Source organism: Botryllus schlosseri, chromosome 13 (genome assembly GCF_051294905.1).
Source record: "Botryllus schlosseri isolate E-star chromosome 13, Bs_hap1, whole genome shotgun sequence".
NCBI classification, from domain to species: Eukaryota; Metazoa; Chordata; class Ascidiacea; order Stolidobranchia; family Styelidae; genus Botryllus; species Botryllus schlosseri.
Genome location: NC_137248.1, coordinates 9,069,356 through 9,092,497, shown reverse-complemented (window position 1 = coordinate 9,092,497; position 23,142 = coordinate 9,069,356). Strand labels below are relative to the sequence as shown.

At 41.4% G+C, this 23,142-nt stretch overlaps 1 protein-coding gene across 1 annotated transcript in view; it reads right to left on the bottom strand.

Annotated features, from left to right (window-relative positions):
• The window catches only part of LOC145454542 (uncharacterized), a 49,904-nt gene that overhangs the window by 6,109 nt on the left and 20,653 nt on the right, over positions 1–23,142 (bottom strand). The window contains exons 8-25 of the mRNA XM_080332519.1: positions 22,762–22,935; positions 21,507–21,680; positions 21,248–21,439; positions 20,580–20,756; positions 19,745–19,921; positions 17,349–17,525; positions 15,656–15,832; positions 12,944–13,123; positions 11,977–12,156; positions 10,642–10,821; positions 3,887–4,168; positions 2,898–3,108; positions 2,071–2,227; positions 1,922–2,006; positions 865–941; positions 668–802; positions 375–500; positions 145–311 (exon numbers count right to left, since the gene is read on the bottom strand). Of these exons, the coding sequence (XP_080188645.1) occupies positions 145–311; positions 375–500; positions 668–802; positions 865–941; positions 1,922–2,006; positions 2,071–2,227; positions 2,898–3,108; positions 3,887–4,168; positions 10,642–10,821; positions 11,977–12,156; positions 12,944–13,123; positions 15,656–15,832; positions 17,349–17,525; positions 19,745–19,921; positions 20,580–20,756; positions 21,248–21,439; positions 21,507–21,680; positions 22,762–22,935 (3,028 nt within the window). The remainder of the gene's footprint in view (positions 1–144; positions 312–374; positions 501–667; positions 803–864; positions 942–1,921; positions 2,007–2,070; positions 2,228–2,897; positions 3,109–3,886; positions 4,169–10,641; positions 10,822–11,976; positions 12,157–12,943; positions 13,124–15,655; positions 15,833–17,348; positions 17,526–19,744; positions 19,922–20,579; positions 20,757–21,247; positions 21,440–21,506; positions 21,681–22,761; positions 22,936–23,142) is intronic.

Genomic DNA, 23,142 nt, shown 5'->3' with positions numbered 1-23,142 from the left:
TATGTCACACATTTTCGAAGTAGGTTTTTATCTTCTAGCAACATTATACTTTAAACTAGTTTCATTTCTACTTAACAGTTTTTAAGGGGAAGCTACTATCCTTTCCCTTCATATTTTGAAAAATCAAACGAAGCCGCCAGTTACCTGCAGTGGACAACAATCGGACCAAACCCAGTCGGACTACTGTGTTTGATTTTTCGCAAGAACTTCAGTATGCCGGATGGCGACTTTGGCACCCCAAAGTCGGGCCAACTCGTGAAATGGTACTGCGTTACGTTACGCTTCACGCTAAGACTGGCTTCCACGTTTGCCTGAAGAAATGGAGCAGGATAATAGCTAAGAAGCATTCAAGGCAGAGCCAGTGAGGTACGTACCGCGACCCGCTGTATCGTAAACTTCCTTATCGTAAAGTCGACCAGGTGATTCTCTCCCAGCGTATGGACCATCAGTTCTCCGTAATTTTCACTGGTGCCCGACGGCCAGTATTTCGCGCACTTGAGCTGGAATAGGCAGCCAGAGATCAATGGTGATTGGTCACCTTGAGATACCGAAAAGTAGTCAGTAACAGAGTACTTCCGCTTTATTTTGCAGCATAGGAGCTATTGACTTCACAAATGGAAAAACAGTGAAAATCCTATTTTTCTAACCCAACACAAATGCGTGGTACCTCTTTCCTCTCCTCTAAATTCGTGGCCATAACTATGGTCGATACGTTCTGCTCCCAGATCATCCTCCAGAAATCGTCGATGGTGTTCTCTTTCGGTCCTTGCGCCGCGATAAATTTGCCCTTGTGCTTGTAGCCCTGAGAACGGGCGACGGAATTGAATATTGACACGAAAACTGATAACCGAGCGTGAGACGTACGTCGACGAAGGAAGCGTTGATGTAATCGGAGTCTGCGTCGATTCCCACTTTCGGCAGAATGACTCTGGAGTGGTCGACTGAAAATAAAATACAAGCGAGACATTAGTAGTGCTGTTTAAATTATTAAGATTTTAGAGCTATTTTTGCAGAGTCAAAGTCGAATACTGTCTTATGGGGTTCATTTCAAGAAGAATATACGTTTCATTTGCTATTTTTGTGGAAACAACGTCACTAAATTTTATTCTGTTAGACAAGGGGGTACACAAGTGGAAGGCCAGTGCGAGGGGACAATTTCAGGACGAGAACCACCAGCGCAGAATATATACACAAGATAAGCAATGAGTTACTCGCATCTACTGCACGTCACTGGTGATGTATTTATCCATCTCCAAAAGCGACTTCCTGAATATTAGTTTCAAGTGATAATGGATTTTTCTTATTCCGTTAACGCGATGTATAGAAATAATGGAAGTTGGAATTTCAAGTAAATCTAGGCTGAATTTTAGTATACTCTCAGGAGGGTTCACAATGGCAAATCTAATAAGCTTGTTTATCATAGGAAAATGAAGATTTGCCTACTGAGCTCCATTGTAAGTACATCACCCGCAAACCTTGGGTTGGACTATAATAATTATCCCATAGTCTTGCAATGCACTTGTGCCGCACATCCATCTGCTGCGCATTGGATCACAAACACAGATATCTAATGACAAACATCTTGTATACTAGCATCATGTAGAACACTGAATAGCATTCTTACTTTAAAAACAGCAGTGCATCTAAAGCCGGACGAAAACCGAAGACCTCGGATACTATATATTGCAAAGTAATTTATCGTAAGCGACTGCAAAAAATTCACGTATTTGTAATTAGAATTGGATTGAAAAAAGTTCTGCAATTATTATATTAATTGAAAATTTGGGAATGTAATTCTAATAGTAATGTAATTGACCGTACAATAGCTGTATTACTGCAACTTGAAACCCAAGACTAAAGACAGATTATCATAATCACACGCAGCCTAGTAAGGATTCAATAAGCGCAGCAACATAATTACATGGAAGAATGTTGGTGTATCGATTCTTGTTTTTATTTTTCGCCCTGCAACCGGCCTCCTTGCTGCCCGTACCGTCAGCCAGAGCCTGTCGAAAAAAAGCATCACGCGTCACAAGCAATCGCTGCGTCTCAAAACAAGAGACGCCCTACGTGGTATTCTTCTCGGAACAGCTTATCGTCGTCTGCGTGCTTCCGATTGTATTCCATCTCCAGTCGGTCCATGGATATGGAGCCGAATTTCTTGGGGCCCGTGTTGTGCCCGTTCGGTATCAGTGGGCCGAGCTCAGTGTGGTCAGCCCTGCTGCTCCTACGGAATACAACAGGCGTCACAAGATGGCGCATAATATTGGTAAATTTTTGTGTCGCGGCATTACAGCTTGGGCTGGACAAAATCGAGAACCTGGGTCATTCTATTTTGAATAGAGTGCTATTCTTTGAGTGGAGAGTATTCCAATACTTTTCATCATGGCGACATGGCAGAAAGATAGAATTCAAGAGTTCAAACACGTACACTTTGTTCGGTCATAAGTAAATAATGCCAGTTAAACTCAATCAAACATAATTTCAAGTTTGCCAATGGCATCTACAATTGAATAACATATTCATTTTGGAATAAACTCAAATATATTCGGCTGACACTCCTCATGGGTAATTGTCAGCAACAATGTCTGTCTGTCTACTAGTTGCTGAGGATTAACCCTTACGAGTGTTAACCGATTCAGATATATTTCAATATGAATACATTATTCATTTGTATATAGAAGTTCTGTACCTCCAAGAGTCTCTAGAGATACTCTTACTGGCATTATTTTCTTTGTTGTTGCATAGTAAGAGCATATTTGAACTGACATAATCATTATCGATGTGACGATGCCATGAGTAGTAATAAAATATTCGACTCGAGGTCTAATACTCAATTTGGAATCGAATCAATCAGATACTGGATTTTCCCCAGTCGACAGTCTTAGTAAACTCACATTTTGTACGGTGCAAGCGTTCCATTGCGATACTTCGTTTTCTGACGCGATTTCTTCCTCCACACGACGAAAACGATGATAGCAACCAGCACGATAACCACGCCCACACCAATGGCGATAAACACAAAAAGCGGTATCCCGCCGGTAGCGGGCTCGTTTTTACCAGAGTTGCCATCCGGGAATGTCAAGCCGCCCGTAGATTTCGGCTTAGCTGTAAATGATACCGTCAAATAAAATAGGGCAACACTTCGTTCAAATGACACACGCTTGTGACAATTATCACAAGCAACAGAGGAGACGCACCTTTGCCCGGCAGTTCCTAAATAAAAATATTACAATCATAGATAAGATCACACAGAATCCCGACTTCGTTCTGATGACGTGCAGGCTAATCAACACTTGTTTATTATTAGAGGTGGTAGATAACGAAATACTTCTGATTTTTGAAGTATTCCAAGTAGGTTTACCTTACTTGCACTGCTCTGCTTACTAAATAAATTTTGATTTTAGACTACTTTTACGTGTAGCCTACTTAACAGGTTTCAGTTTTTTTAGGCAGAACTAGACCTAGAATTCTTACTTTTTTACTTGGCCTGCTCGGAAATTGCTATTTCTACTTGCACTTGCGTGGAAATTTATGTTATTCAACTTCTTCTTGAGTAACAACGATGAGTATACTTTGACAACCTCAGTTGAATATCCATTTTCTACTACATAGAACTACAGTTTACTAGAACTATATGCATAAAGGTGACATAAGAAGGCTAAAGGCTATTTCTACTTGTACTTAAGTGGAAACTTATGTTATTCTACTTCTTCTTGAGTTAAAACGATGAGTCTACTCTGACCACCTCAGTTTAATATCCAATTTCTACTACATAGAACTACACTATACTAGAACTATATGCACAAAGGTGACATAACAAGGCTAAATATTCAAAGCAGAATTGACAATAGCGGAAAGCTATGACAACGATTTCAATGCATACCCGTTGTGGTCGTCATGATTGTGGTTGCTGTAGGTTTTTTTGTGGACCAAAACTCCAACGGGGGTTTGAAGGTCATGGGCTTGGCGGCGGTGGTCTGTACCACTGATTTTGGAGTTGTTGTAGCTTCTGTGGTTGATGTAGTAGTAGGTGCACTCGTTGAAGTGGTAGTTGGCTTCAACGGGGTTGTCGGCGCCTCCGTCGACGATACGGCGGTTGACGGCTTCACCGTTGTTGTAGTCGTGGTACTTTTAAGCGTGGACAGCACCGTGGCATTATCAGGTTCTAAACGAAATGCATGGATTTCAGCAAAAGAGCACAGCTACAACACACGCGCGTCCTCGAAGAACAACTACCATATGATCAGGACGGAATACAAGAATGCATCGCTAAATCAAGGATGCCGGACCTGTAGTGTGGGACAGCATCTCGCCGGCTATCCGAAAGTCATCGAGCATATCCACAATCAAATCGAAATACAAGCAATTTCTACTGAAGCAATACTAGTCAGCCCTCAAGATTACCGGACCAGAATCTGACATATCGACCTCGCCTAACGACACATGCCGCATTCATTTTCGTCGTTTCCTTTTACATTATCCTTTCTTAAATCCAGTGTGCATGCCTGTTATTTACATACTGTAGGCCACGGTGGGTGTCTGACTAAAAGACCACTCCAAGTCGTTTCAACACCCTCCTATCTTTTCACCATATTGCAATCTTGTGGTGTATTGATTTGATAAATATTTCAACAAAATGACGATGACTATAGCGATGGTACGAATAGATACATTGGAAATACACTTCAACAACTACACAGCTCACAGCATCGACTCTAGCAGGCTAACTATAAGATTGACATTTCACATCCAGAAAAAAATAATTTTAATTACATACAATCCTTGACATTCGGCTAATACGATAATTATCAACTCATTTCTGATATATATCACCAACACTTAATCGATCGAGCTGCGTATGCTTCGTCCTAACCTCGCCTCCATTTCTAAAGATATCGATCATCTGATGAAACGAGCATTTCAATTTGTAAACAACCCGATCGGTCGCCACAACAAACATAGCATCAAGTTCATCAGCCGGCCGATTCAGTCGAATATTCCCGACTTATAGGCGCCCGTTATTTGTGCGGTATGTTAGAGGGATTCGGGGGCTATCGACAGAGCCAGCAATAAGAAAAATATTTCTTTGTCGGAAGCGGCAATGATACGACAGGAGGATTACATATGTAGGATTGTTCTGTTATAATATTCAACTTACGGCGACCCGGTACCGCGTCTGCAAAGCAACGCCTTGAAACACAATCATTTCTAAAATCCCACCGCGATTATATCAGGCGACAGCCATTTCTCACAATATCTCGTAACAAACGCGCATATCTCGACGCAAAATCACGCGTTATCGTTAGCAACGACGATGTCTCAGCGCTGCGTAATGAACACCTCCTCGAAACCTCGGCTTTCCACCAGCTAAAACAACTGAAGCCTGCAATGATATAAGTTCTTACGAAGATGCCCCCGCGAAGCCTTAACAGACAACGCATATCAAAAATACTCGTGTTCGAACACAGGCTGCCGATCGCTTCGGTGATCGTTGTTTTCGGGAAAACAAAATTTCACTTTCATAACTTCGCGAGGGATTGGCGTCTCGCTCGATAGGGGCGGATATGCAATTTCAAAAGACACTATTTAGGTTTCCATCATATCGAACGCGTCACTCATTTGGAAATGTCTCCAGGCTCGCCAAATATAGATTTACAAGATTACTGCGTGATCAAGAAGTATCCAATATATTCCAAACACATCAAATGTGTTTGCGCCGGTTTGAATCACTCAAAGAGAAATAAATATCCACTACATCCGATAGAGTGTTACAAATTTCGTTTAAACCACAATATCTCACTAAAATCTTCGAGATTTAAATCCGGTGGCATTGAAATTAGGTACATGATACTAAATTAAACAAGACCTATCAAAATTGACGACGCAAGGCAGATTTGATTGTGACGCTACACCATCATGACTAATAAGAACAATTACGAAGCCACGGGCAGTTAAGATTGATCCATTTCAAATCACTCGTATCAAAATAACAATCGATCCACATCGCATCAAATCCTCATTTAGCTAGGCAGGAATAGCTTCCAATCCCCTTCGAAAAAACCCTCAATAAACCAAATATGGTTCACGACCAACGGTGTTACTAGCGCGATTACCGATTATGTCAACACCTGGCTGTTTACCACAGCCGCAAACACGACTATACTTCACGCTGTTACACACGAGGGTAATGGGTCGACTTCAGCAAACTAGCCTACCATGTTCTGACAAGATCGAATCTAAAATCAATATAAACGCAGACACGAAATAACCCTGCTCGCATATGAAGGCTCAGTTTCGCCTAACAGCCACCAGATATTACACTGACATTAATCGAGAGACACCAATTCACATTGCGCTAACTAGGTACTCCACAACAACACAAGGAATAACCCGATCCCTTTCAACGCCACTCACCGCCTGTCCGTGACCAAGCCGTACACTCTAATATTAAAAGTGTACAAAAACAAATCACAGCAGCGCAGTGCCAGCACTTCTATCGCTCGAGAAAGCCATACCCCGCGGAAATACAAACACACACGAGACGAGTTGAACTTCGAGAGTCGACCGCACGCCGTTGCGAAATTCCTGAATCTGTTCCGGGCCTCGGCGAAAACGATTTTCCGACGCCAGCTTTATCGATTACTACGCATACAATACGGATAGACGGCAGATGTCCGCTGCGCTTATAAAATCATCACCGGGCTGTTCTTTCGCGACTGTCATATTTCTCGATATATCGACACATCGTTCAAGGGTGCCTAATTATTCGACGCAAACAGCTGACCGCTGAAACCGGACGCGACTTATTTTTGAAACCATAAGCGTTTACATCACTCAAAGGGATACTACCATTTCATTAAATCAACCCACGGACTCACTGTGACGTCACAGGCGACCGGAGGTGGGCAGTAACGAAGTAGGTGCAATTCTACTTGAAGAGCTTCTTAGAGGTACTAACTTCAGTATACAGTTACATTCTTATGCCTAGAATACGAAATTTTTGCGTACTTGAAAAGGTCTACTACTAGACGTACTTGAGTAGAAAGATACAATGTTACTTTTAGCATGCGACATCATGCGGTCAAGCTGAAGGCACATAAATTAGCGTCCGTATCACAGCGAAAAAACACCAGCCTGCGAACTTGTAATATTCGCTTATCGAGATCGAAAATGACCCCGACAGTTCAACCAGTCTAGTATATCACGGCGAATGACACTGATATTCGCACATGCGATCAAGCGAAATCTGCGAGTCCAAACTAGCTCGCAATCCAGCTATTTTGACTCGCGTGACACTGGCAGACTACAAACCAACACATAATTTCCAAAGCCAACTTGCGCAATCGCATTACAAGGATATCACAACGTACAAATCAGAAGACAATCTCAAACTCACCTGGAGTCGTGATATTCATAGCGTCTCGGCGTATATCCCGACAAAAAGCCCGAGAAAGACCGCTTTCCGAAAAACTATCTAATCCAAAGTGTCGTTACGGCTTGTAACTTAAAACGCGCAATCACGACGTTCAGTCGCGGCTAAACAAACCGTCGTCAAACATTAACAGAGCGATATGAATTTTGCATGCGCGAATAACAACATGTACGTACAAAGTCGGTGGTTTTCAAACGCCATAAAACCAGAGGCGGTCTGTAACGGAGTACACAAGCAGGTTTTTTACCTACAAGCAATAGTTGCTCAAGATGTTATAACTTTAGAATACGTCCACTTCTACTTAACGGTTTTCAGTTTGTAGGCAAAAACTAGGCTTACAATATTTTATTTATTACCAACTTTAAAACCGCCAATAGTTTCAGTTTTTAGGCCAAAACTAGGCCTACAATATTTACTAATCTACTTCAAAATCGCTAACAGTCTTCGGTTTTATGGCAAAAACTAGGCCTACAATATTTAACGTTTTACTTAACTTCGAAATCGCTATTTCAATTTGTACTTTCTACGATAAGGGCGCTAACGACCACTAATATGACAGCCTCTGTATATAATCGTAACGGCAGGACCATCTTGTACTGCGTCGGGAGCAAAATCGCCCCGTCGTACTGCAGCAAATCTCTATTACGGCCGCGGCTCAATTACAAAACGCGCCTAGGTGTCAAATTTGCCGATCGATATTCTCGGTTCAACGCGGGCGAGATGCTAATTAGAAACAGGCTCAAATAAACCCGGATGCCGTTTCTAATTAGCGGCACTGCGAATGCACACGGTGCCGACTGATGGGTTGACAAGATGGTCGATTCGATTGAGAAGGAAAGGGACGCCACTGCAGACGTCCAGCTTGAGATCTCCGCGGTATTGAACCTAGCAAATTCTACATTTTGAACATCCGAGCTCGTGGCGATATTGTGACGTCAGAAATGCCTAAAATGCACTACAGAATCAGTGGTTTTCAACCTTTCCCGCTTGCGGACCACTAAGATTTCAAATCAACTTTCAAAAATCAGAATCCACCCAGAATGTAATACGACAAAAGCACGCGACTCGAAACAAAGAATTGAAACTTTATTTCAATTATAAATATGCCACTGTCGTTTCGACAACACACATGTAACGCGTGGTTCTATTGAAGTTTCTGACTGTTGGGTCTCTTTTGAAAGAAATTCGACTTCGCTGTTTGTAACATTCAATTATACTGTCAAAGCCGATAAATCGTACAGTGGAATTCCTTAAAATTTCGTTAAGAAAGACTTAGCTTTTCCGCACATGACTGATCTTAAACGAGTTATGGGCTGCTTTTATATTCCTCGGTACAACATTTGAAGTATTGTGATGTATGATATACCGAAAGTTGACCAGGAACTCTACAGTCTACACCACGTCAAACAGCATTCTGAATTACGCTCTAAATCGGTATAAAATTTGGTGTTTGACTTTTCTAATTAAGGGATAAGCATTCATCTCGTACATTTTGCAATTGAGAATAAAATTGAAATACAATTGGCGGGACCCGTGGTTAAGATCAAGAGCCACTGTTGTAAATTCACTGCCTCGTGCTTAGACAAAATCCAGACCATACCAAAGTTATCGTTTCAAAACGACAGAACGAAACACAAATCGAGGCATGGGCTGCCGAAACTGAAATATCCGACTGAATTAAAACTTGCCCGGCAAAGTAACCACCAATCTACATGTTTGCCTACGATAATCCCATCGAAGCGATCAGCGATAGTCTAGCGCCACTTGAAAACCAGCAAATAACAGAAAGATTTATCGTTTCTACGCGTGTTCGCTGGATTCCACGGCATGGATCACGCCACGAAGATCACCTTGGGCCAATTAACATGAGTTGATCACTTACCGCGGTGATTTTCATAGAAATTGTTAAGTCACGGGGTATCCGTCTCGTTAGACATTGCGAGAAAACCAACCATACACAGAGTTGGTCAGTAACGAAGTACTTTCTCGGAGTACACAACTAGGTTTTGACACTTTTAAGTAACAGTGTTCAGTTTTGCAGGCAAAGCTACGCCTTTCTTACTTAGTTTTCAATTACTGCACTTGGAATTAGCTTCTCTTACTTAAACCTAGGTAGAAATATACGAAGCTAATTCTGCTCGAGTACAAACGAACACCACGACCAACAACCACCTCTGCTCAATAGTCAATTAGAGAAAATCCACCACTACACCGGTACTCCGATGACATGACATAACCTTGAAATGGTGACATCACTAAAGTACTGATATTTCCTCTGTCTACCCTCGCGGCTCGCCTGAATAAATGAATTCACAATCAGCCGGGAACATGAGCATGTCGATCTTCTGCAGCTATGACTGACCATCGGCACAGGGCAACTTTCCAAATGTCGAAGACCTGACTGTGATACCTAATCGCGTTGCCTGATCGAAAATCTTGGACAAATCCTTAAACCTCCCTACACCGATAATAACGCTGTTTTCAGCGCTAGATCATCGGGAAATTAACAAAATATTCGGTCCATTCTCCTTCTCTACGTGCCGTGACTCAGTTTACTTTTCCACCTAAACTTACCGCCACAACATATTGACAGAATACACCCAAAAACAGGCTCTTGAGCGACACCTACAGACAGGAATATTTTCATAGGTGAAACAGCCTCAGAAACTTGTAGAAAAAAGACACACACGACACACGTGCGAAGAGAAATAGCCATCCTCACAAAGCATTATCACAAAAGATCACAGTATTATTTATGAGACGTAACTATAGCATGAATTACTTTACAGTTGCATATAAGGTGCATATATCGTCGCGGTGGAATCAAAGTAGCTGATGTCCATTTGTTCAAATTTCGAGATCCATTTTTCAAATTGATATAAAATTGAGTGTGTCTGAAATTTTCATATTTTTTCGGCCCTTTTTATGTTTCACGTTGTTTCAAAGTTAACCCCGGCCAAGATATGGCAACTTCGCATTAAGTTAATTTTGTCGAAATCTGTAAAATGAGCATTAGGCTACTTTGATTATACAGTGACATGATTCGAAAATTTAAAGTAGCATATCCTGTTAAAACGTCATAATCGGTGATACTCGACTGAAAACTCGATACTCAATTTGGAATCGAATCACTCGGATACTCAATTACGCCCAGCCCGAACGATACCCCGCTAGCCCCCGTTTATTGATAAGAAAATAGCACTTACCACATGTGGGAAACCCGGCAGGTCGCCACCTCTGATTGGACATGCAAGTCACGGTTCGCACTTCGTTGCTCTTATGAAAGCCTTCGTCGCATTGAAACTCGCATTCCGAATTGTAAAGGTTGGCCTTGTCGCATTTCACCAGCCCGTGTTGAATCTCCGGTATCTCGGGACACTCGATTTCTGAACAGAGACGGCAAAGCAGTCAGCGTTGCTACTCAAGCATGAAAATGAAAGGCCTGAAAAATACTTGAGGGGAAGTAGTTTCAGAAAATATATTTGGTCGAGGGGCCGCCTACTTTCAGTGTCTAATCGCAGGAGGCTATTTTGATATCACAAGATGTATCTTCACGACTAAGACAAAATCACTAACGACACTACATACAGGTGGGATCTTCGATGAATTTATTCAGCTACCGTGATACAGGGGCTATTTGACCTGTTCTTATGACAATTTCATGCATAAGTGATGATGCAAACTGATACCAAACTACTGTTTACTTTTCAAAATCCAAATTGTGAATAGCAAGTAGCTGTGCTCTAATACTCTTCCAATAGAAGTGAAAGTAGTCTGAAACATAACCACTACGGTAATCTCAAAAAATAAAAAAGTAATGTTGCTGACCACCTTTGCTTCTGAACACCGGAAATTGCCGAATCAACAAGGTTACTGGTGATTTTTCGCACGCGAATCAACAACACAGGCTTAGTTGAATGGTGTTATAAACACAAAGCATCTTTGGAAGAGTACAGCTCCGCGAAATCGACAGACACGCTCGAGTAATATTCACAGGTATTTTCATCAAAATTATTTCGTTTTTACCACGCTCCGATAAATCTTTGTGATTATATAGCTACGCATACCTCCAAGGTTGGAATTTTAAAACATAATCCCCGGAAATGACATGTTTCACACTAGAAGTTTTGCCAAGAACACCACACCAACGATATATACGCAGAGGTAGAAGTAGTGCTACCATAAATAGTCACTGACGTACAAGTTGAAGCAGCAATTTCCAACACGTACAAAAATGCCTCGAGTACAACTCAAAAGCACTCGTGTAAGCAGTTCCAGAAAGTAGTTTTGGTTGCGGTGTTGCATACTTTTTGTAGTCAATCGCAGGAGGCTACCTTTGAATTGAAAGATGTACCGTCGCGGCCAATAAAAAGTGATTGGTGACAATGCGAATAGGTGCGGTGCACTGTTTGAAATTATTGAGTTCCCACCTCTGTATAAACACTCCTTTCAATGTCAAGATTTGAAACGCTCAACACCTTTTACAGGCATTAGAGACACGGCTCATTTCACAACAGAAAGGCTGAATATGCGTACAATACCTGTGCACTTTGGCGTCTTGCTGCTCCACGTGCCCGAATTGGTACAGTTTATAATGTGAGAGCCCTTCAACTCGTAGCCGTTGTTGCAGGAATAGGAGCACATCGACTTGTAAGAATTTGATCTGTCGCACGCCCGAGCCCCGTTTGGAATTCCTTCTGCTTCCAGCGGGCACGTGATTTCTGAAGCAAAATACGGAAGCGGTTTAAGTAAGGGTACGCAGGTGGGCTACCCGCATGAGCCAAGCAAGGCGTGTTATTCAGCTCAACGTGCAAACGAGACGTTCGCAAGCTACAATCCATTAAGCCCTCGATCAGACGTTCAGGGGTCCGTGTAAGGCCAATGTTGAGACTATAGCTATAAACTATAAAACTAATTACACTGTCCTTATATATAAGATCCATGGTCCATATTTTCAGTGCTCACCACAGTTCACGATAGCGTCACTGACGATACGAACACTAATAATTGTACTCTAACTGGTGATCAGGTGTGGCCGTGAGATTTTTCATATGTTCTTTACAAAAATTTTATGAATCGCTAATCGACAATAGGCAATTACTGCAATGAATGTAGTCCTGAAAGTAATATTCAAGTTTAGTACAGCTAGTCAACCATTCGTTATAATATGAAAAATTATTATTGATATCTTACAAACTTGATTATGTTAATGGAACAAAGCCTATTCTAATAAAGCCATGTTTATCGACATAACTGTCTGAGTGGAAAAGACGCGTTGCCATATAATAGTAAAAATTTAATATCACAGTGTTCCTGGCGGAACCAAGATAAGCTTTTGCTCTCAAATCAACCGAGGGAGTTTCCCAGCTGTGTTTACCATGTAAGCGATTGAGCGTCTCTGTACCGTGTCATAGCGTCGTGACCTCGAAACAAGGTGACAGTGAGTACCAACGAAGACTGCTTTGACCACAACCGGTCAACATGGAAAAGAGAAGCTAAAGCACTCACGTTTGCACATGGGAGCGCTTTCCTTCGTCCAACCCGTCTCGGTGCACTTTGACCTTTCGCTGCCTTCCAAGTAAAATCCGTCTTCGCACGAGAAAGAACAGACCGACTTGTAGTTATTTTCGTCCGTGCATTGGACCCGTCCGTTGCTGGGATTCGAGAAACTCGTAGCGCAAGTGATTCCTGTCGAATAAATAAGACATGCTTTCACGGGCTTTGACAAGCTACATGCAAGACGGTAGCGATGAGTATGCAGGTGCAGGCCGGTGACCTACCTAACGACTTGGACAACACAATTGCTTGTGCTTGTACTTCCGTTTTTTCACAGTACTCAAGTATGTTTTGCGTACTTTGGACAACTTACAGACTGGTTATATATTTAGACCAGAGGTCTCAAACTCAAATGTGCTCGCGGGCCAATTTCTTAGTTTTGATGACGCCGCGGGCCGCACCACCAATGGATATTCAACGAAGAATTTCCAAGTATGCCTTATTTGACGGGAGCTTGAGGACAGGCATTCCACAAACACCATGAAAAGGTAATTTACTATTGTACTATTCACGCTTGACACTGAAAAAAAATTCATGTTTTCAAATATTTGAATAAAATTGTTTTTATGGACATTATTTGTTCAAATAATGAGTTATAGACACCATGCGAGAGGATTGCGTCATGAGTCATGACATCGTCAAACTGTCGAGTTATAATATTGCAGCTAGTGGACCTTTGACGTACCACAATTTTATGTAGAATATTTTAAAATCTGCTGAAGATTGATCTGATGTCAGAGCATTTGAGCGGTGTAGCCTAATCCAGGTTATGATATAGTCGTGATAAGTAGGCTATTGTTACTATGTCATTGCCAAAGTCAAATTAAATCAGCGTCAGATTTTGCCTTCGATTATTATTGGAACATATCAATAACAACTTGAATATAATCATGATTGAGCCATAGTAATAGCATTGTTTCTTAACCTTAGTGATCGCACCCCTCGTGCTTCCACGAAAATTTCTTGTAGCCCAGCTGTTCATTTTCAACACAATTTCTGATTGTACCTATGATAAAATTAGAAAGCCCATACACGTAAAATCGCACGTAGCGCGAAGACCATTTTCCAGTTGGATAAATTGGTCAAAAAAATATTCCACAGCATCTAGGCTTAACTCCACAATGCATCTCGTTCGCCATGATGTTGTGCTCCGTACCCCGAAAGGGTCTAAGTACCCTGATTAAGAACCCCTGGAATAGAAATGTCCACTTGTCCAGTCACCGATGAATTCAATGGTGTTACAGCTTTGGAGCGTACTACTACCTTCCTCACCACCGATAATAACATGGATAAAGAGATCAGGCAACACCCAGCATGTAACCAACTATACGTCACGGGAGTCACATAACGCCGATGGTTGCATTCCTGACCTGATGAGATAGCTATATATTATATACCCTACGCAACGCAAGCTACGACTTTTTGATATATTACTATTCCCCATGACAGTTTTATAGATTGTTGCATCCGTAGGATTGTCAAGTCACCATTCCGAGTCACAAGTCCTTCTCTGATTTTAACGTTTGACTCGACTCAACTCGAGTCATTTTTATTTAATCACCCAGTCAATGCGAAATCGAGTAATTTTATCAAAGATCACACAAAACCAAATCACAGTTTTCAGTCACGAGTCATCAACGGGTCATGTTTTATCATATTGAACTAGAAATGCGACGTAATAGCTGATCTTTTACCGCATGGCAGCTTTTAAAAGTGATGTGATAGTGTAGTTTGTTGAGATTTCAGTGCTTTATAATAGTTTTAGAGTGAACTTCAAGTTCTTATATCTAAAAAAGATATTATGTGGCACTGGAATATATTGTCGAATACCTGAAATTCCAAAATGCCGTCGCGGGCCGCGTGTTTGAGGCCTCTGATTTAGACGATGTCCATTACTTGGTAACAATATTTTAGCAAAAAAGGTGTTTTGATTTATGCAGCTTGGAAAGTAATTTTCTTCATATGTCTGCACACGTTTTATGAGCGATGTTGTTATAACAAATGGGTGAAAAAGCCCCCTATAAACAGCCTACATTTACGAAAATTGCACCTATTTGTAGTGCCATTAGTAGTCATGTGAGAAGTCACAAAAGATGCTCCCTGCCTTTTCGAGAGTGACTACCTCATTGATATTGATCACGAAGGGTTTACGATCTAGAAAGGAACCTCGACTTTTTGGCACAGAATTGTGGTTCAAGTATGAAGATTGCTAGCTCAAGCAGATTGCTTCTGCGAAAGTAAAGGTGTATATGCCGCAAAAACATCAAGGACAAAAATACATAACGTCCTCTACTTTCCTTACACTGATATATGTGTAGAGTGTGGTGGGACTGTTTTGTTAATAAACGTGATCTTGAAGTTTGCGTAAGAACTAGCTTCGAAAGAGGTCGTTAACTAGGACACTTGGTGGGGCCGTTTTGTTAATTACTGTAATCTTGAAGTTCACATAGGAGCCATCTCTCAAAGAGCAGGGTCTTTAACTAGGACACTTCATAATTTGGTGTCACAAATCACAGGGTGACAAAAAAATCTCAAATCTAAATTTAATATACGGTATGTAGGGCCGACACTGTAGCTCCGGAACAAATGCAGTATCATTTTCACAATAGAACACTCTGCATTGTCATATCCAAACAATAAGTGACACAAAGCTGTTAGACGTACTTTCACAATATGGCGGAGACACGTCCCACGTCGCGTTGTGACGGCATTGCAACTTTGCATTTCCGATTAACTTGTATCCGCTGTCGCATTCGAACCGACATTCCGATTTATAATTGTAGTCCTCCGAACAAGTAACCTTGCCGAATTCCACCTTCTCCAGAGGAGGGCATGATATTTCTGTGAAAAATTGATGAACATTTACTTTAGTTCGTAATAATATAACTATTAGCTATAAAAACAGACTGTAAAATCATTTTCATTTCCATTGCAGATTAAATATTTTCTCACTGCTCGGTACTAATTTTGTTTAACCGCCCCTTCCACTATGGCACTGTTCGAAACCAAAGCACCTACCAGTTATATTCAAGTTTCAAAACTTTGACTGGCTAAGTGGCAATACATTTTGGACAGATTTGCGTCACATTTTACCAGCGTAGATATCATATCATAACTACGAAGCGCCCTGTCTCACGAGCGTGGAATATTGTTTCAAAAAATTGCACTCACCAGTTGAACCATCGGCCAAAGTAAACAAACGCCACTGCCACAGAGCAAACACATAGGAACTGTTATACCGATTACTATCATTATGTTTGTTTCTCTTACTCGTAAATGTCATATTCTAATCACGACAATAGTGGTATTACTCCAGTGTTATTATTACCGAAAAATATATTGACCGACACAATCCATTGCATATTGCTGGTACCAATATTCTTAGTTATTTGTTGCATTTATTTTGTTATTCATTATTATGCATTGCATAGGCACAGGCATCATAGGCATGGCATCTAGCATCCTTGAATTTATCACTTGTCAGTGCTATCATTTTCATTGAAAATAAGTCAAACTTTTCATTGTTGGAATAAGCAAGGAAAAGGTACCAATTTCCCAGTAGCTAAAAGACTTGTACTGAACTTGTAAAGAGACTAGTATTCTGGGCCTAGTTCCACGATCTGAAGGCCACGATCTGTGCATATATATATATACCACGAGTGCATGTTATGCATATGCCGCTGAATACGGAAGGTACAGATATAGTCTCGTAAATGTCATATTCTAATCACGACAATAGTGGTATTACTCCAGTGTTATTATTACCGAAAAATATATTGACCGACACAATCCATTGCATATTGCTGGTACCAATATTCTTAGTTATTTGTTGCATTTATTTTGTTATTCATTATTATGCATTGCATAGGCACAGGCATCATAGGCATGGCATCTAGCATCCTTGAATTTATCACTTGTCAGTGCTATCATTTTCATTGAAAATAAGTCAAACTTTTCATTGTTGGAATAAGCAAGGAAAAGGTACCAATTTCCCAGTAGCTAAAAGACTTGTACTGAACTTGTAAAGAGACTAGTATTCTGGGCCTAGTTCCACGATCTGAAGGCCACGATCTGTGCATATATATATATACCACGAGTGCATGTTATGCATATGCCGCTGAATACGGAAGGTACAGATATAGTCTTGTAAGGCCTTTTAAGTCTTGCACTACCCCTCCATGCTATCCCAGTAATGCTGAGCGCTAAGTGGGGAAGTCATGGATACCAGTGTTACTAATGAGGTCTTTGGTCTGACCCGGCCGGGGATTAAACCCAGGACCTACCGATCAAGAAATCGGATGCTCCACCATTACGCTTTGATAAGTGAATGCTTGGTCGAAATAACTCATGGACATACTTTGACAAGTGGGTGACTCCTGGTCCCAAGTCCGCAGTTCCGCACACGTCGTGGTTTCACTCCCCACCAAATTGTACCCGATCTCGCACTTGAACCGACACTGCGACTCGTACGTCTTACCGGTGCAAGACATATTCCCGTGCCGCGGAATGTCCGGATCCTTCGGGCATCTCACAACTGAAACGAGATAACATCGCATCGTGAAATATAGATGAGGGGATTGCTCGGAATAATTATCCCCTTGGCATTTCGCCAGTTGCAATTCCCCCGAGAGAAGAAACTTAACATGAAAACGACTCCAATACGTGTCCCTGGGCTTTATTCCGATGAATATTTATAATCATAGTGAATTTCAAAGTAATCTTAATATCCTACGCTCTGAACTGTGCACATACTGGTCACCAGATGTATACCGGTACATAGTTATAATATTGATAAAATATATGCGAAACCCTCTAGGGCAGGGGTCACCAACCTGGTGCCCGCGGGCACCAGGTAGCCCACGAGGTCCAGATGTGGTGCCCGCGAGCCTGTTCTAAAAATAGATCGAATAGCAGCATTTGCCAATGTTCGTCAGATTATCACCAGTGAGCTTTTAAATAGATAAATTGAGTGATTTAGCTATTGTTGTTTAAATCACACTATAACATGTGACTTAGAAATGACAATACATATATATAAACACTTAAAATGATGATATCAAATATCCCCAATTACAATTAGTAATATACCAAGATGTAGTAGAATAACAAGATATCGAAGAGGTAGAATAGCACTACTGCGTACTGCCCATACGGGCGATATGACGGCATGCGATCCACGGTCTTCTTGAAAGGGTGGGGGGTTTCATTATGGTAGCTCGACGTCCCGGACAATGCCAAAGTAGTAAACAACATTACTATCCGGTAGCAAATGGCGGTGACGTACTAGAAGATGCAGTATGGCCAATGTGTATTGCATATTTTGACACAGCTTGTCTCTTTTACACTCAACGCAATTTATAGTACCATGTATCTAACTTTCTGTAATCGATGCTGTTGTCGGGTATAATGAAATCTGTCATGTCTGGATGCTGAACAGTTAGAGATTGAAATTGTACCACTGCAAAATCACCTCCACCTCAAAGCCCACAAGGCTGCAGCAAACTTTTGGTGCCTTGTTGACACGGAAAAGTACAGTAGTGAATGCGCAGCAGCTATGAAGGTTGCAAGCGTGTTTGGTTCAACTTATCGTTGTGAATCAGCCTTTGCGGACATGACATTCATCAAATAACAAACACAGAACACGCCTCACTAATGCACATCCGGAACACTCACTCAGAGTTGCAGTGTAAGTTACATACAAGAGTATACAGCGCACTAGTTGATAGCATGCAATGCCAGGCCTCCCACTGACTGGTTTAGAAACAGATAACACGATGTCCAGTATAACGTGTGACGATATTTATTTTAAAATCTGAGCTTACAGTTGTTATATAATTTATATAAACACGGTGCGAAGTAATTCGTGATTTCTTAAAAAGTCTTAGTGGCTAGCTGGTTGAAATGAGATGTTTTTATTTAAAAGAATCTCTTAGAAGTCTTACCGCTATGCGATACCTGCCCAATGCTATGAATATCAAAGCGGAAATTGTGTCTGACACGGATAAACGGTGGGAGTAAATGGTAGCCCGTCGCTTCAATCAGTACCCAAAAGTAGCCCTTGGTTGCAAAAAGGTTGGTGACCCCTGCTCTAGGGGCTCTATGACGTCTCTAATATGTTCCCGAAATTCTTAAGAGACTGGAAATGCCCTCCATGCTGATATCAGAGAGATCTTACTACGTGAAAAGTAGCATAAGAATAGATGTCCCGATTATCAGTGATCTTGGCTTTTCGATTAAAAAACTGTATTGAACGTCACAAGGACCAATACCATACGAGTACGGTGTCTATCAATATCATGATGGCGATTCACTGCAAGACTGATGCAGCCAACGTTGTTCTGTTGAATACTATTTGTTTGGCGATTTCAACACAGAGGTGTTGCTCAACTCTGCCATGGCCCGGAAAACTAGCTCATAGTGTTTTGACCAACACAGTTACATCACCTCAGTAAGGTAATGAGCTTGTCGTGCATATTTTGTACCAAGCCACAAAACCGAGTTAGGTATATTGTCCGACAGACCTAATTGGTAGTCATTGTAGGTACTCAAGTACACGTTGAAATATGTTCGTCAGTAGAAGTAGCGGTTTTTAAGTATTCTAGGCCTAGTTTTGTCTAAAAACTGAAAACTGTGGTTGTAGAAGTAGAAGTACTACAAAGTCATAACCACTTGGGTAAGTAGTTGTAGTCAGAAAAAAAAGTAGCCTACTTCGTTACTGACCACCTACGCCGACACATGCAATTCAAAACTCACTGGAACATATTGGAATTTCCTCAACGCTCCACCTCTCGTTGGGTTGACACCGGCTGACAGACTCGCCGCTCAGCTCGTAGCCTTTGTCGCACGAGAACGTGCAAACAGGCGGACCGTCGCTTTCGCATTTGATCTTTCCGTTCGAAGGCCTTGCCAGCGGCGGGGAGCACGTTTGTCCTGAAATAGGCGGGTCATAAATGAGGTAGGCAATGTCCGATAGGCTTAATCCCTAGTCATACATGGGCAGCGTATCGCTTGTGTGAAAATTTTTGTCGTTTCGCAGGCCTGTTGAAACCAGTGTTTCCCGTATCAAAAGTTATTTTACACAGCGGACCAGGTACCACCTATGCATAGGAGCACGACAGCTAGCGACGAAGCACTCAACAATTGCCCAATTTGTAGCTGAGGCCTACTTTGGGAACCACTGGTTTAAACCAACAACATTGATGCATTGATACATTGCGATAAAAGCTTGTCTTATTATTTCTACTGTGTAAAACACTTGAGAATTGGCTAAACTAGCTGTAGGTGCTACCCGGGAAGATGTATATGGAAATTTTTAGGAGGGTCATGAAAACTTTTCAAATTGAAAATTGGATCGCAAACATAAAAAGTTTGGGAACCACTGCACTAGAATAACCCAGACTCAGGGTGAATTTGCTGAACACTACAGACTCGAAGTCGAGGAATCACAATCCAGACAATCAATGCTATGTACTGGAGAAAACCAGGCCTGCGACAGTGCCGACACATGTTTTCTCCTCCTACTAAATGGTGTCTAAGGGAATCCTAAACAAAATGTAGCATCACTAATAGAGGTCGATGTTATACTCACGACTGCAAGTCGGAGACTGTGAGTTCCATCCGTTCATAGTGCAGACGGTCTCCGGCGAGCCAAGAAGGTTGTAACCTTTCTTGCACGTGAAGTTGCACGACGAATTAAACTCATAATCTAGCGACGTGCACGAGATGAATCCATGGTTCACATTTATTATCGGGCGGCATTGAAATTCTGTCAGTATAAATCGATAGGTCAGTGTACGTATGTACGCTACCGACGCAATCCACTTCAGGCTCGAGAGGTCATAGTAATAATTTTCACAATCGGAATACATAGCAGGCTGACACGGACGTAAAGCAAATTTTCAAATAGCTACCTACAGATTCTCTGTGAATCCGCATTAATCCATATCTGGTTAACAATACTCGTATGCAAACGTACTCATATAATACGTTTATATACAATGTAAGCTCTTGCACTAATTAGCATCAGTGCCGGTCACATAGACACCAACATTCTGCATGACAAAACTCAGATATCATAGCAATGGTGCTGGTTTGAACTATGATCTCAAATTTCAGATAAGAACATTCGAATTCACAAACCTAATCTAGGATCAGACTGATTCGATCAGCTTAATTCAAGAGCAAGTTTGGGATCACGATCGAATAATCCCTGAGAACCCATACGCACAGCATTATTCTCACGCAGAAGACACATACTTTTACAGTGTAAATTATCGACATCCACAGACCACGTGCCGTCAATTTGGCACATGATTGGGACGCCCTGAAGTCGATTCGACACCGTAAAGCCCGTTTGACACATCATATAGCAGGCAGAACCGTACGCATTGCCTTGAGAGCAAATCACATTGCCGTTTCTTGGATTTGAAATAGCCGGGCAGGTGATTTCTTAAAAACAAGATAGACATAGTACAAATTTGGAAACACATAAAATATCTTCGTTTAATTGACTTACGTTTGCACGTGGGGATGGATTTAGACCAGCCGGTGTTTATGCATTGAATCGATTCATCTCCGTTCAACGAATACCCACGAGCGCATGAAAATGAACACTTTGATCCGTACACCTCTCCATCTGAGCAATTCAGATTGCCGTTTACGACACTGCCGATTCTGCTGCACGTGATTTCTAAAGACAAAAGAGCACGGACTGCGTAAGTATGTCATTTATGACAACAATTTTACGAGGTTGTAAATTCATTAAGAAGTCTACGAAATGCGCTTGCGATTTCACAGTGATTGAGCACCAATTACGGAATTGATCGCATCACTCATTACTACAAGACTGTGGATCAGATGTATCCAGACTTGGTATCGGCCACTGTGTTAAGGAGATAATACAGTACGCCGCATTCCATGAATTTACTTGGTAAGTAATAAGGCCCGGTGTTTCACATGACTCCCCTTTCTGGTTTTAGCCTGTGTTATCTTAAAATAAGCAGAGGACGACCTTGGAAGATGTCATAATATCCCACGTGTTGAAACTCAGTGCGGCATTATTTTTTCAAAACACAATATTCTTGACAAAACGCGATAAATCTGCTGTCGACACGAAGGGCATAAATTTGTGACTGCAATAGTTTGCTAAAGACGAGGTATACTTTAACGCGAAATCGCGAGGCTTTGAACACAAAACATCAGTCCGATTTGATGCCTCGGGGTCAGTAGGCGTGGAGTTAAGCACAAACGGAACTCATAATGACTTGTCGAAGATCGAAAGGTATATATAACAACCGAATGCGGTACGCCACATTTTTTACTTTAATTAGAACTGTATTGCGGTGTGGCAAAATTGGTCATCCACTCAACGTAATGATAATTAATACGAACACTGAACGGTCAAAATGTGGCTTTATGAAGATTTGAAGAGATTCAGATAGGACGGAATTGAGATTATTGGTTTCTGTCTCAATCCGGGCTGTAAAGGTCTAGAAAAGTATGCTTAAAAACATTGCAAAAAAGCCTTTTCCATCAATTACACCATAGTCCATAGGTATTTGATAATTTCTTTGAACCGGGCAATAAATCAGTCTTCCATATTTGTAATTATTGACAAACCAACACTATGTTTTACACGTTTTAGCGATCCGTACTTTGTTGAGCATTTACTCTATCAAGTTTGTCCCTAAAAACTTTCGACTAAAACCCCGAGAGATTATATTTGCGTCCTGCACGTGCCAACCATAAGCCTGGAAAAATATGGATCGTACGTTTGCAGGTCGGAGCGCCATAGTCCCATCCTTCACCGGTGCATTTCAGCGACCTTTCTCCTTCCAAGTTGTAGCCTCGGTCGCACGTAAAGGAACATCGAGAGTCGTAGAAGTGGCTGTCGTTGCACGACATACCTCCATTTTCCGGGAATCCAAGCGAGTTGCACGTCTTCCCTGCATTACAAACGGTAATTTCAGGGTTTGAAGCCAGAATGACGATATTTACAGTAGGCACACTATAAAATTAAGTAGACAATATGTACTGAGAGAGATGCAACACAAAAGAATGATAGTTATTTGTCGATACCCCTTGATAATTTATATTGTAAAACAGATCTCAACGTCAAACAACCAGTGACAATTAAGGTAGCAATTAAATGA